Source organism: Hemicordylus capensis, chromosome 1 (assembly GCF_027244095.1).
Source record: "Hemicordylus capensis ecotype Gifberg chromosome 1, rHemCap1.1.pri, whole genome shotgun sequence".
In the NCBI taxonomy this organism is placed as follows: Eukaryota; Metazoa; Chordata; class Lepidosauria; order Squamata; family Cordylidae; genus Hemicordylus; species Hemicordylus capensis.
Window position 1 is genome coordinate 219470170 of NC_069657.1, and position 14304 is coordinate 219484473.

A 14304-nucleotide genomic window follows, 5' to 3' on the forward strand; every position below is an offset into this window, starting at 1 on the left:
CCATTGCAGCAGGCCTGATTTAGGGCATTTGCAGCCGATCCATTCATACAGCACTTAGACCAGGTCTGCCCAACTTCAGCCCTCCTGCAGATGTTGGCCTACAATTCCCATATCCCCTGGCTATTGGCCACTGTGGGTGGGGATTATGGGAGTTTCAATACAAAAACAGCTGGCAGGGGGCTAGATTGAGCAGGCCTGGCTTAAACCGATCACAGCTGAACTCTTCTGCTAGAGCTTGGCAGGCTTACCTATTCCATTTCCATGGAATAATAACATACTTGTATTGAGCACATAGTTGTGTGAATCCCCCCCTTAGTCAGTCTCTCTGCCCCAGTGGCCCTCTGCTGCATTTCTTTGTAATTTCTTTTATTTTGAACTATCCCTGGTTGTCCCCCGATAAACCTACTGCTCTTTGCATGGCTCCTTTCACCAGTCCATCGTATTCTTAGGGCTGTGGAGTATTTGTCAAACTAAAAGAAGGCTGAGTATGTGCAAAGGCAGCTGTGTGTTCCACATCCAGACACACACCAGTAACATTGCTGGTCTGAAGATCTGAAAATAATCAAGGTTGTGCAGTGTCAGGAAAAAAGAGCCGAAAGAGCAACATCAAAAAGAATGTGCAAGTGGAAAGGGCCAAGGGGCAGCCATGCATTAGACTCAGCTTAATTGTAAAAAGGACACCTATTTGGATAGTGGCAAGATGAGCAGGCCAAGGAGAGTGATGTAACAAGAGACCTGCCCAAATAAGCAGGAGGGACACTGCACTTCCTGGCTACCATGCCAGAGCGAAACCATGCTAAAGAGCCTAGAAGTGAAACACCAGGACAGGTTATGGCAGGATATTCTGGTGCAGGTCATGTGAAAAGCAACCGGTGTAGAGATACTGCTTAGAAAAGTGATCCAGATTCATTTCAGGTGTTTCCCTTTCTCTTTGATCTTAACAGGTGAATTCCACATTGGAGGGCAAGAACATTTTTACCTGGAAACAAATAGTGTATTTGTTATTCCAAGGAAAGAGGATAAGGAAATGGATATATATGTGTCTACCCAGGATACTGCAAAAGTACAGGTAACTGAAGTCTCTCTGTCTGTGTGTAGCAGGTGCATTTATTTTAGAAGGTTGGGAACTCCTGGTCTACACCATCTGGTAGCAGCTCTCCGTGGTTTCAGGCCCTTTTCCCAGCCCTACCTGGAGATAGCTTGGGTTGAACCTGGGGCCTTCTGCATCCAAAAGAGAACCACCGAGCTAAAGCCCCCATTACAGAGCCAGCATGGTGTAGTGGTTAGAGTGCTGGACTAGGACCGGGGAGACCCGAGTTCAAATCCCCATTCAGCCATAGAACTAGCTGGATGACTCTGGGCCAGTCACTTCTCTCTCAGCCTAACCTACTTCACAGGGTTGTTGTAAAAGAGAAACTCAAGTATGTATTACACCGCTCTGGGCTCCTTGGAGGAAGACCGGGATATAAATGTAATAATAATAATAATACATGATGTGGAAGCTTCTGTTTGAACTATTGTGGGACAAATTAAGAACACCCTTCCCTCTCCATATTCCCTGTTCATATTTACTGGAGTCCAGTGTTGGCATCTTGCTGTCCATCACTTGAGGCACACAGGGAGCATGGGGGAGTGGAGTCCTTTCTTTCCCCATAGAGCTTCTTCCCCACCTTCCAGGAGGGTGCTGGGATGCAGCTGGACTCCATCCTCCTTAAGGGACCCTCAGACCCTTGTAGGCCGTTAGGAATCAGAGTCCCACACAGAGGGGCGTGTTGTGAATGCTGCTCACTTCTTCGGCATGGTCCCAGTGCGGCTGCACAGATTACTCGGTGGGAGCCAAATATTTGCAGAGGCCGAGTTTTCACACAAAGGCTGGGCTGTCACCTGTCAGGGAGACCCAGGCAGACTCCTGCTCTGAGCAGGGGACTTGACTTGGGGTCACCCGAGGTCTCTCTGTGTCTCTAAAAATCCTGCAATTCATTCATGAATTCTCAAATTATATCGGTATCAGGGTCTCCATAAGATATGTCACAACTGGTCTCCAGACTTTCAGCACTCTTCCATGATTTTTGCTATGCTTCTGGTAAGCAGTTACTTTTAATAGACCTGTTGTTTCAAATATTGCATCACACATCCCTTTTTATTATTACTGTTGTTCTCTCTGAATTTTTCTAAAATTTTTGCCTGCAGATACACACGCACAAATGTGCTGAGTTTGTGCTATTGTACTCATGCACCCATTCTCCGTACATACCTTCGTCAATTTGTTTTCCTAATGCATTTTATTGGAATCTGACTTCAACTAATTCATGATCCTGGAATCTGGCTCATTCACAAATCCATCTTTGCTCCCCTATCTCCCAAACCTTTCTGTGACACACTGTATCCAGATATACTGTGTTGTGTACAATTTATGCCCAATTAGAGCATTCTTTCAAACTGAAATCCTAAGCCTTACGGTCCTAAATTAATTTTTAATTTTTAAATAAAACCCTAAGCATTATTCTAAATTAGAATCCTAAGTAAGGTTCTGAGAGGAGGTAGTCTCCGTGGACAGAAAATACAGAAAGATGAGATCAAGTGTCAAGTACTGGTATAAATATACTGAAGATGATATAGAAAATGATTGGCTTCTATGAAAACCTAGAAATGTGTTGGGTTTTTTTAACAGGAATTAGTGGCTACTGTATTAGATGTTCAGGCCAATAGGATCATGGGCCACACAAGGCGAGTTGGCGGAGCTTTTGGAGGCAAAATCACAAAACCTCCATTTTTTGCAGCAGCTGCAGCAGTAGCAGCACACAAGTAAGTGCTGTCTGTGATTGTCTATGATCCTACTGGAACAAATGATGTGTCGTTTGTATATATTGTGCCACTAAACCAGGGTTTGGTGATTGGAACCAGGCCATGGGGTTGCATGCATACGCCTCTCTCATGTCCAAATTCATCAGGTTTTATCAGGATTCTCAATGTGAGTTTAAGAGAGTACCTGGTTTCATTTTAACTCAGGTTAACAACAGTCACACCTAATGCCAAAACTGGATACAGCTAGCATTCACGGTATGAATGCACATACAAGTTGTCAGCATTTTCTTCTCATAACTTACATGTCCCCAGAACTTTCCTTGCCCTTTCTCCCATCCTCGACCTCCATCTCCCTCCCCGGGCTACCACAGGTTGGCCCAGAAGGTTCTTGAAGCTGGGGAGAAGGGCAGACAAGTATGTACAGTTCGAGGTTCCCTCATTTGGGATCATCAGTAGCCTTTGTAGCAGTCAGTGTCCTGGCTATGTTTTCCTAATCTTACAGCCCTGCCTGTTGGCCTTTGGTTTGATGGTGGATACTTGATGGCTGACAGAGTGAGCACTTACCTTGTAGGCACAGAAAGTATGGTAATACCCATGCAGCTAGGACAGGGCACACATAGCTTGTATCTTATATCTCCATTTACTATTTAGGAATAGTAATACCTAAATTACTATTCTTTGAGAAATAGAGATGCTTCAAATATATGAATTACTGACTCTATATTTTACTCTTTTTATTTTTCTAAAATAAAATCAGTGAGACACACACACGCATGAGCAGGAATGTGATCGCGAATGCGCAATGGAGAGATTATCCACTCTTTCTAATGGCAACCCATTGTGCCTTATGCAGTGCCACTCCAAAGAGCTGTGACCCTGAGAGGGAGTTTCTTGGGAAGTTCAGGGGGCTGACATTTGAAGAGGGAGCTTGAAAGCCCCTTCTTTGCACAACTGGAGCGGTTGCTTGTGCCAATTTGGGTACTGGCCAATGAGCATAAGTAAGCATGAACATGAAAACAATATCCATTAGTTGCCAAAGGCCTATTTTCAGTAGTTAATGCTTTTTCTGGAGGAGATGGTATGTTTATGCTCATAGGTAGAACTATTTCAGTCCTCTGCCAGTGTTAGCAAAAGCATCCAGTTGTCATCTGATCTTTGTTCTCCTAGCATAATATCCTGATGTTAGCATAAGTCCTTGTCCCTTTGTTTGTGTGGCACGTTTAGAACTGGCCGTCCAGTCCGTTTTATCCTGGAACGAGATGATGACATGCTTATACCTGGAGGTCGGCATCCTCTTTGGGGGAAATACAAAGTAAGTAATATTGATTCTGACTACCTCTGCTTAGGTCACACATAAAAGATTCTCCCTTGCAAGCACGCCCTGAGCTGCAATGTGCAAGCTGATATGTCTATTTCTCACTCTCCTCCCCCACAAGGAATTTGTCCCAGAAGCAATTAAGCGACATATTATGATAAAACAATGAAGAAGAGGCTATTACGTGTGCTGGGCCCTGCAGGATGGAAGGAAGGCATCTTTTTAAATGCAGGAAACCTCTGTCCCAGAGCTGTTCGTTCTAACTGGCAGTTGGCTCTCCAGGGTCTCAAGCAGAGGTCTTTTTTTAGCCCTGAGAGCTGAGATCCTTTTTGGTGGGAGATGCCAGCGGGGAGTGGTGGTGGTGCTGAACCTTCCAAATATGAAGGACACACCAGACCACTGGGCCTGACTCCTTTTCCTTTGGTGATATGTTGTGTTGGAATCATAAACCATTAGCTTTACTATTAATTGATATAATTTGAGTCAGTATATATTTTATTAATGAACTAAAGGCCTCTAAAATATTGCATTTTCTTTCTTTATTAAGTAGCTAATCAACCAACCTGCTTACTGTAATCAGATGCAGCAGCAAGTTAACTTAGTTCCCCTCACTCCTCTTTATCTGTTTTGGGGTTTGTTATTTTTTGTTATATGGCACTATGTCTTTAGTCTTGTGGTAGCAAGCATGACTTGTCCCCTTACCTAAGCAGGATCCACCCTGGTTGCACATGAATGGGAGACTTGATGTGTGAGCACTGTAAGATATTCCCCTCAGGGGATGGAGCCGCTCTGGGAAGAGCAGGAGGTTCCAAGTTCCCTCCCTGGTTTCTCCAAGATAGGGCTGAGAGAGATTCCTGCCTGCAACCTTGGAGAAGCCACTGCCAGTCTGTGAAGACAATACTGAGCTAGGTAGACCAATGATCTGACTCAGTATATAGCAGCTTCCTATGTCCCTGTGCTCCTAAGCACCTTCTAAAGTGGTGGCTCTCTGTACAGTTAGCAGGGATGACAACAAGATCAGTATTTCCCCAGAAACTTTATCACTTGACCCATGAAACAATACCATATAACAAAAAAATCAAAAATCCTTGGCCAACATGATGTGCACTGCGACACCAGCATTAGTGAGTGGCTGAGCATGTAAAGGTCAGCCCTGGCAGTGTTGCTCAAGAGCTCAGATGTGCCACTATTTAAAACAGTGGACACACACTTGCATAATATGTTACATGGGGAGCCCTTACCCAATTGCGGGACCTTTAGAGTGTGGTTATAAAACAGGCAGTTTCCCAAGAAAGTTTGGGAGGGTGGCAGGGGGAGAGCACCATAAAAGGACCACCAAACCGGTTTGTGCACATCCCTAAGAACCAATGAGAAAGTCACTAACCATAGGCTTAAGAATAATAAAATAAAATAAAATAAAATAAAATAAAATAAAATAAAATAAAATGGCTTTATGGAGTACTTATTGAGTCAAGTAAGAGGGATTTAACTGGAGCATTCCCGAGTGAGATGGATACCCAAAATGTACACATGTCTGGGCTTAGTGCTTCATCTCTGCTATTTCTAGTAAATGAAAGATTATTGTTCATGGGGACAAGGAAGGGAAGAGCTGGTGGGTGGTCTGCTTAGTGGAGGCACCCCAGAACAGTGCCGGGAAGGAAATGGTGATGGAGCAGGGCAAGAGAGAGGAGGCAGAAAGGGAGCCTGGGAAGGAGAGGAAGGCAGCCCACTTGAGAGCAGGGAAGGACCAGGAGAAACCCAGGGACTGAAAGAGGGAAGAGTCGGCAAAAGAACTAGTGGAGGGAGCAGAGGCAGAGAAGAAGAGTCATTGGGATAAATTTGGGGAAAGAAAGAGGAAAGAGCAGGTGAAGGAGCCAGCAGAAAAGAGGGGAGCAGAGAGGAGAAGTTACCAGGAAAAACCCCGGGAGAGAAAAAGAGAGGTGTCAGTAAATGGAACCGACAGAAGAACCAAGGGCAGAAAGAATACCAGGAGGTGCCTGGAGGGGGAGGAAGAAAGAAGGGCTGGCAAAAGATAAGGGAGCAAAGGGGGGGAGAGGGCACCAGGAGAAACCTGGGGAGAGAAAGGGAGAGGAACTGGTAAAAGAACCAGTGAAAGGGAAAGTGGGAAAGTGTGAGCCAGATTGCTTACACAGACATAACAAATATCTCCCAGCCTGGCCTGATAGTACCACAAGGGCTCTTGCGCGCGCACACACACACATACACGCACACGCACACACACACAATGGAATTGGGGGGAGAAAGGGAAATTCTTGGGAACAGAGGACGGCAGGAGGCTCCCTGTTCGATGTGAAGGAAGAGCCTGTTCGATGTGAAGGAAGAGAAGCCCGGGTCCTCAGCTGAGAAGGTGAGGTGCGATGATGAAAAAGCAGAAGGCCACAACCCATGGGATGAATCCCAGAGACTGTGCAGTTTTGGGGGCTTTTTGGCTTCCTGTTTTAATACACTGGAAGATTTTCTGTGTGGTTACAGCTTCGTGCTAAATTAGTGCCCCTCTGGGCTAATGGTTACTGGGGGTAGTATCTAGTAGAGAGCAATGGGTTTGGGGGTAGTTAGACATAAAGATGTGGTTTTCTTAGGGAGGAGGCAAATTGTTAACTCTAGGGATATTGGCTTGTTGATTCTGGGGATTTGGATAATCCAAGTGGCATGACATAGTGGCATCAGTGTGGAGGTCAAGAGAGCAGTCATATTACTAGGTGAAAGGTGAGCCATAACTGCCTTGCCCTGAGTCTCAAGAAAGCTAGAGTCACCATAGAAGAAACCCTTTGGGGGATGTCAGGTTACCTGGTTTGGGCCCTCAACAAGGCAGGGAGCTACCTTAGCAACCCTTCCTAGTCTCTCTCCATGCCTTCAATGATGTTCTTGTTCCTGGACCCTCCTGCGGACGGGCAGATCCAGACTGTGCACCTCTCTTAAGAGTGGGAGTGGTTGCCTGGGGGTGCCATTTTTGGACCTCTTGACAATGGAACTGACATTGGAAACAATGGACGTTCCATTGTGCAAGTGCATGCAAGTTGTTTTAAATAGTTGCACAACTGTTGCACAACATCACCAGAGCTAACCTTCACATGCACAGCAGCGCCAGCTGATTAGTAAAACTGGCATTGCACGATACATCATGTCAGCCCTTGTATTTAGCAGAGGCAGAAGAACCACTGTTCCTATTCAGCTCAGCATTGTTCTTCTCCAGTGGCTATAGCCAGTGTTTCCCTTGTGACATTCAGATTGTGAGAGCCTTAGGAATAGGGAACAATCTTCTCATTTCTTTTGGTGTGTAAACCATTTTGGGTGTTGTTGTTGCATTAGTGGAAAGGTGTTGCTGAAAGGTGGCATATAAACAAATAATAATGACAACCACCTTGTGAGAAACTGGTATAACATGCCCACAGGCAAGTACTGTAGCTCCGTGAAACAATATTTTCAATTTAAAAGGTATCAATGCTTCATTTTGATTTTGTAAAATGTGTAATAAAAATGACAAAGAAAAACTCCCATATATTTCAGAGGATGGAGGATGAATTTCATGTTTCTGATTACTACAATATGCTCTTATATGTTTAGGTGGGCTTTATGAAGGATGGTAAAATCACTGCTGTTGACCTTCAGTTCTACATAAATGGTGGGTGTACACCTGATGAATCTGAACTGGTAAGTTTCTTAGTAGCAGCATATTCATAGGTGGGAAATAATATAAAATTGGTTTCTGTCCTTTCCGGCAAGTAAGGAGAAGCTGGAATATATCTGTCGGGCTTCCCCACCCTCCTCCATGAAACAGGGTTGTTTACCCGGTCAAACAGTGACGTGCCGAGAGAGGCAGGAGGCTCCGGTTGCCGGGACAACCCCAGCAATTCCCTCCCAGAAGATAGGAAGGGCTCAGAGAGGCGGGCAACGGCTGCTGGGGGATGGGCTGGTGCAGCCCGAGAGGCAGCAGAGTGGTGGAGATGGAATAATGATGATGTCGGCCCCACAGCTGCAGCCCTGTATAGAAATGCTAGTGAGGGGGTGGAGTTGGAGGAAAAGGTCCCTTGGGAGGCCAGAGATTGGGTGGCCAATCCACTTGCCTTACCAAGGGAGAAGAAGCAAGCTGGAAGCGGGGAGGATTGTCCTAAATGGAGGGCTTTATTTAAGGCAGGGAATGCCGAAGATGAGATGATCAGCAGGGAAGGGGGTTGTTGGTCCGGTGGGTTCCCGGGGAGGAGCACAGACCTTTATTCCCGCTGACAGGTGAAGGAGTGGAGTGAATATACTTCCCTCCTCCCCAACTCTGAGGCAATGCCCGTGCCTGGAATTTCGTGTGAGAGGGCGTGAAGGTTAATTTGAGAATTCCTCCTCTCTAAACACGGACAATATCTATGGCTTCCTTTCAGAACACACTGAGCAATTTTCCATCTTTTGTACAGTTTAAAGGAGTAGAAATGTCAGGCATTTTAATTAAGAATAATATTTGCAGATTCCTTTAGCATGAAAACTCTTTGATATTTAGCACTTATTGAACACTTAGGAATGTTCACAGCACGTCATATACTTTGTAATCATTGCAACACCCATGTAAGTAAGTGGCTAACATGATGAGGAAAATTACTCAAAGTAGTGTCATTGAAATTAAAAGGGCAGGTTAGGCATTAAGTGGCCTGCTGAAGGCCACCTGATGAGTTTATGGCAAAGGCAAGATTTGGACCAGGGACTTCTTCAGTTGAATCAGGGTTAAACTACACATGGTGCTAAATGCATCTTTGTATTATTGCCGGTTTGGGTTTTTTCATCTTAAACAGCAGCCATAGAGGGACCCGATCCAGACTGGACTAGCATAAAGTGGCATGTTTACCCCTGCCTCCGTCCAAAATATGAACACTTCCTGAAGTTGCTCTTTTTCCTCTGATGAGAGCTGATGTTTGTGCTCATAGCACAATTTGTGCTATGAGGCAACGAGTAGCTTGGAGTGGGCATGTTTGTGATTGCCACTGGGAATGCAGCTCAGAGTGAAAAAGCTTAAACTGCCCTCGCCTGTGCTGCAGTCCCAATCCAAAACCCCCACAGCTGCTACTTAAACAAAGCAAAACAAACAAAAACCAGATGGACATAAAAAGACACATTTTGGCCCCTAGCCTCTTGCCACTCCACTACATCCGCTCTCAAAGCGTCTGCCTTGTCACAAGTACGCATCTTTGAAAACACATGTTTGTATTCTGTCTTGTGGGAAGCATGCCAGCTGGTAGGAATTAGATGGACACCGGGACTCGAACATCAGTCTAGCACAGCATAGCACCGGCAAGTTACAGGACTTTTGGCACGATCTTATACATGTTTACTTTGGCCCCATTGGGACAGGTGGTGAAACCTCGGTGGATGAAGCTGGGTTATTTTATTTTATTTTATTTTATTTTATTTTATACATTTCTATGTCGCCCAAAACGCAAGTTCTCTGGGTGGTTTACAAAACAATAAAAACAACCAATAAAAGATTAAAACATTTCAACAATTAGGATTAAAAAGTTAAAACTATTAAAACACAATTAATCTGTGAAGTCGGGAATCCTGCTGCAGACAATGGACTAACTGCAGTTTGGCAACCCTGGCTTCTGGGCAGAGGCACCCCTTCCTCTCCCTCATCCCACACCCCCCAGGCTTCAGCCCAACAAGCTCCATTCCACTTGCATTGCCACACTGTGGGCAAGGCACCAGCACACTTGTGAAGCTGCAACCACTGGCCACGGTGTTAGATGGGCTGTGCTCAGTGCGGTCATGCCTTTTCGGCAAGGTTCACCTGCCCTTGGCAGGGCAAAGACATTTTAACCCTTTCCTCACACCACTTGCACCACTGCCTTCCACATTCAGGAAGGAACAGCAACAACAAATACTTATATAGCCCTTTTCAACAAAAGTTTCCAAAGCGGTTTACATAGAGAATGAATGAATGAATGAGATGACTCCCTATCTCCAAAGGGCTCACAAGCTAAAAAGAGAGACACCAGCAACAGTTACTGGAGGTACTGTGCTGGAGGTGGATAGGGCCAGTTGCTCTCCCCCTGCTAAATAAAGAGAATCACCACACTTAAAAGGTGCCTCTTTGCCCAGTTAGCAGGGGTTAGGGTCTCGTGGCCTCCCTCTTCCCTCCCCTGGTAAGAGAGGATTGATCCCCTCTCTTCCCACTTGTACTGGTTAAAGATAGAACGCACAAGTGTTCCCTCTACTTTTTCTCATAAGTTCACAGAATGAGTTTGTTACTGGCAATGGCCATTTGTGACACACCCACACTAGCCCATTCTCCAGCAGGTAAGTCAGGAGACACATGCCCCCCCTCCCCCATTTCTCTGGGGACTTCTATTTTTAATTCCTCCTAATCCCTCATCCCTCTTCCGTGTATGAGTGCTTATGGGTGGATGGATGGATGGATAGGATGATACTGCTAGGAACAGGTTGAGATTTCTTAGGATTTGCCCCTTCAGTTTTTGGTAGTATTGTTCTGGGTTTTGTAAAAGTTGGTAGGGGAAGAGGGGTCCAGACCTGTTCTCAGCCAAACCTCATGAGAAGAACCATCAATCTAGAGCTGGGTTAAATCACACCAGAAATTCTTCCTCTGGAGCGGACCACTCTTTCATGAGAGTGCCTGGCCATAGAGACCCACATGCGGACTGAAGGGCTTTTACTGCCTGGCCTGGTTGACAGTTCCACCAAAGCCCTGGGAAGAGTCTCTCGGCAACATCCCTCCCGGTCCCAGTGACTGCTGGGAACCGAGAATATAAGCGCCCCTTAAACGAGCCCAATCTCCCCACAACCCATCTCCAAGCTCGGTTTTGTGTATCATGGTCACCTGGCTAACCAGGGACCATTCAAATCCATGGGAGTCCCATCCCAGTGTGCCCCACAGTGGCTGGTTTGCATTCACCACAGTGTTGGGCCCAACTGATGCAGATTAGCCTGGTACATAGGATTCATCCCCAGCCTCTCCTTGTCTTCTCACCCAACCCAAAACTGCTCAAACACCCAAAGCAGCCCACACTACTTTGAAATCTGGAAGGGTTGGGTGCAAGGGAGAAGGTGTGGGGTGTGAATTCTATTGTTAACCACTGCTGCCAGGAGCCCCACAACTGTGGGAGCTCCTATGGTTGGAAAGCTTGTCTCATGAGAGTGCAGTCAAATAGAGAGCTGAAACACATTGGTGTTTCTGTTTTCTCCAGTGGACTGGCCCTCTCATGACAAGGCCACCTCCCCGGCTGGCAAACCAGCACAAGGACAAGAGTGTGCTGGGTCTTTCTCACTGCTTTGCCCGGGTCTGCAAGCATAGGGGTACCCATGTTTACAATGAACAAAACCCCAGGATCCTTTGCCCGGAGCCACAGAATTAAATCCCACTGTGTTCAATGAGGTTTACACCCAAGTAAGTGTTCAAAGAAGTGTAGTCTTCAAATAATTCAATGATTACAGCAAAATGTGCTGATGAAACTCTCTTCATTGATCAAGCTTGTGTCCCCAAATATACTGGCCAACATGATGCACACCATTCCTTTGCTAGAATGCTGGAACCTTCATGTTAAAAATGATGCTTAACTTGCAGCGAGGGGGCCTCCAAAGGCTTTTAGGTCTCCAAAATTACCTAGGTATACCTCTGTAATATTTTATATGCAATAGGATGTGGCAGTGAATCTTGGGTGTTGGATTGCACCTGCCTGCCCCCCGCCACCCCATGTAGGGGAGAAAATATAATCTAGATGTGTGTTCAAACGGGTTTATGCACACAGTTCACATCTTTCCTGCATTCTCTTCATTTATTTTTTTTTGCAGATACCATAAAATGTGGAACTCATGCTTAAAACATTGATTATATATCTATCTTCCAATGCACTAGGTAATAGACTACGTTGTGCTGAAAAGTTATAATGCTTATGACATCCCCAACTTCCGAAGCCGTGGACGTGCCTGCAAGACCAATTTGCCATCCAACACTGCATTTCGAGGATTTGGTTTCCCACAAGCAGCCCTTTGCGCAGAAACGTGGGTGACAGCGGTAGCAGAGCAGCTTGATTTGCCACATGATAAGGCGAGTGAAGGAATGAGAAGATGGTGTGTTGGGGTTCTGGGGACATCTGTGGTGATTCCGGGTAGGACCGACACGTGATCTCAGCAAATTCATGTTCCCTTCCCAAACACACATTGGCAGAGATAACGTAAATGTGATTCTCCACTTGCAAAGAGAATTGGCAGAAAGGAGAGTGTTTTAACCTTTGTGTGCTCACCAGACCTCCCCTACAAATACCTCTCCCACAGCCTGTTTTTAAGTTTTCCACGAGGCAACCTTACTTTTAGTTTTAAAGCCTGGTTGTGGGGAAATTAAAAATGGCTGGCAGAGGAGGTATTGGAGAGGGAGCATTGCTGAGCAGAGGAAGGACTGAACATCCCACTTCCAGTGCTCATTCTCTCCTGAAATTCCTATCCCCACATTAGCATTGTGTATGACTGGGGAAATGGGGCCTGGGGACCACTTGTTTCCCTCATAAAATACAGTTTTGCTCTAGTATGCCATGTTAAACATACACAACGCCAAGCTTGTATCAACGAAGACAGAAAATAATTGTCAGGTCACACATCCAGTGGTTTCATAATTCAGCCCTTGGTAGATTTCTGTCCCTCATTTTTGCATTTTTACTGATGCTTTTTTCTAACCAGGATATTTTATCAGAAAGAAATGGTTTTTTCTATGTTCAAAGTTTGTACAAACACTCCCTCAGGTGGTCAGACTATGGGTTGCAGATATGCCCATAATCCATACTTGCACCAGGTGGGGGTAACCGCCCTTTTTTCAATGTAACGTGGGAGGCTTTTCTGGGCCCAATTCAGAGAAAGTTGGCTTCATTGGGCAGCATCCAGACTAGTTAGCCATGGCTAAGCACCACTGAAATCAACAGGACAAGTTAATCATGACTAACTTAATCCTCACCAAATGTACTTCATTAACCCAGTTAATTTAATTTTCATTTCATTTAGAAAAGTTTAATACTCGGGGACTATATTAAGCATGACATCATCTGTAATGTAAACAATGAGCACTTTATTTACTATTCATATTTTTCTGTAAAGAGACAGAATAACAAAGAAGTTATAGGGATCAACAGTATCCTGTTGTATTAATATCACTGCTAGTACAAAAATGGTTTAAGGAGTATAATGTACCCCACTGTTGTTGAAATATACAAAAATATTTTCACATGAACAGCATCTAAGAAACAATCTCCTCTGTAACAAGGTTAACATAACTTGCACATCTGGACACAATTGTCACATTTCACCTATGTGTGAATTCAGCATCTGAACAGTTGCCCACTGAACTGCTGTGGTTTCCAGTCACCTTTGTTGGTGCACAGAAGACATCTCTCCCTTTTCTTCTGATGCAATCAGGTTACTGAGCCTCTCAAAATCTGGTTCAGAATATCTTGGCAGGTTCCTCTCTGGCAAGCTATTCTGCAGTGCTTATTTTGCTTGTCAGAATAATGACAAGCAAATAATAATGTGTAAAATCCAAGGGAAAGAGTTGTAGTGTGCAAGGACAAGGCCATGAAGTAAAATCAGGAATACTAGCTGACCTGGCGCAGAACATTTGTGCCCCTAGTTCTCCCTATCTCCCCACCCCCACCCCTGCAACCGATCCAGCTCCCTGCCCCGTCTTCATTTCGTCTCCATCCCTTCGGCCACTTTGTACTCCCACCCCCATCCCTTTGGCCACATTGTTCTCCCCCCACCGTCCCTTCGGCCAGTCACCTTCCATTCACCTCCCCACATCCCTTCGGCCAGTTCGTTTTCACCCCCATCCCTTCAGCCCATTTCACCGCCCATGCCGCCACCTGTTTGGCCGTCGTCCTCATGAGGAGGTGGGCAGTTAAAGCCAATGTCCACTCTCCTGCCGACTTGCAGTGGCGCGTCCCCCTGCTCCTTGACCAGCCTCCCTCCCTCCTTGGTAGGCTGGCTCGGAGAGGCTCCCCCTGCCGTGCTCTGCTCTGTTCTGCCCTGCCAGGAAATCTCGCAAGAGCTGCCACACACGGGATTAGCCATGGGTACACCTTAGATAATTATATATATAGATAGATTAACAGTTTAATCAAACAGATATTATGTACAGAGGCAAGTGCAAACTGCTTTTCCATATTCTTGCTGTTGGCTGTTTATTA

At 45.5% G+C, this 14304-nt stretch overlaps 1 protein-coding gene across 1 annotated transcript in view; it reads left to right on the forward strand.

Annotated features, from left to right (window-relative positions):
• The window catches only part of LOC128330392 (aldehyde oxidase 2-like), a 69658-nt gene that overhangs the window by 23088 nt on the left and 32266 nt on the right, over window positions 1–14304 (forward strand). Inside the window, 5 exon segments of the mRNA XM_053263615.1 lie at window positions 945–1069; window positions 2672–2805; window positions 4030–4117; window positions 7706–7792; window positions 11991–12182. Of these exon segments, the coding sequence (XP_053119590.1) occupies window positions 945–1069; window positions 2672–2805; window positions 4030–4117; window positions 7706–7792; window positions 11991–12182 (626 nt within the window).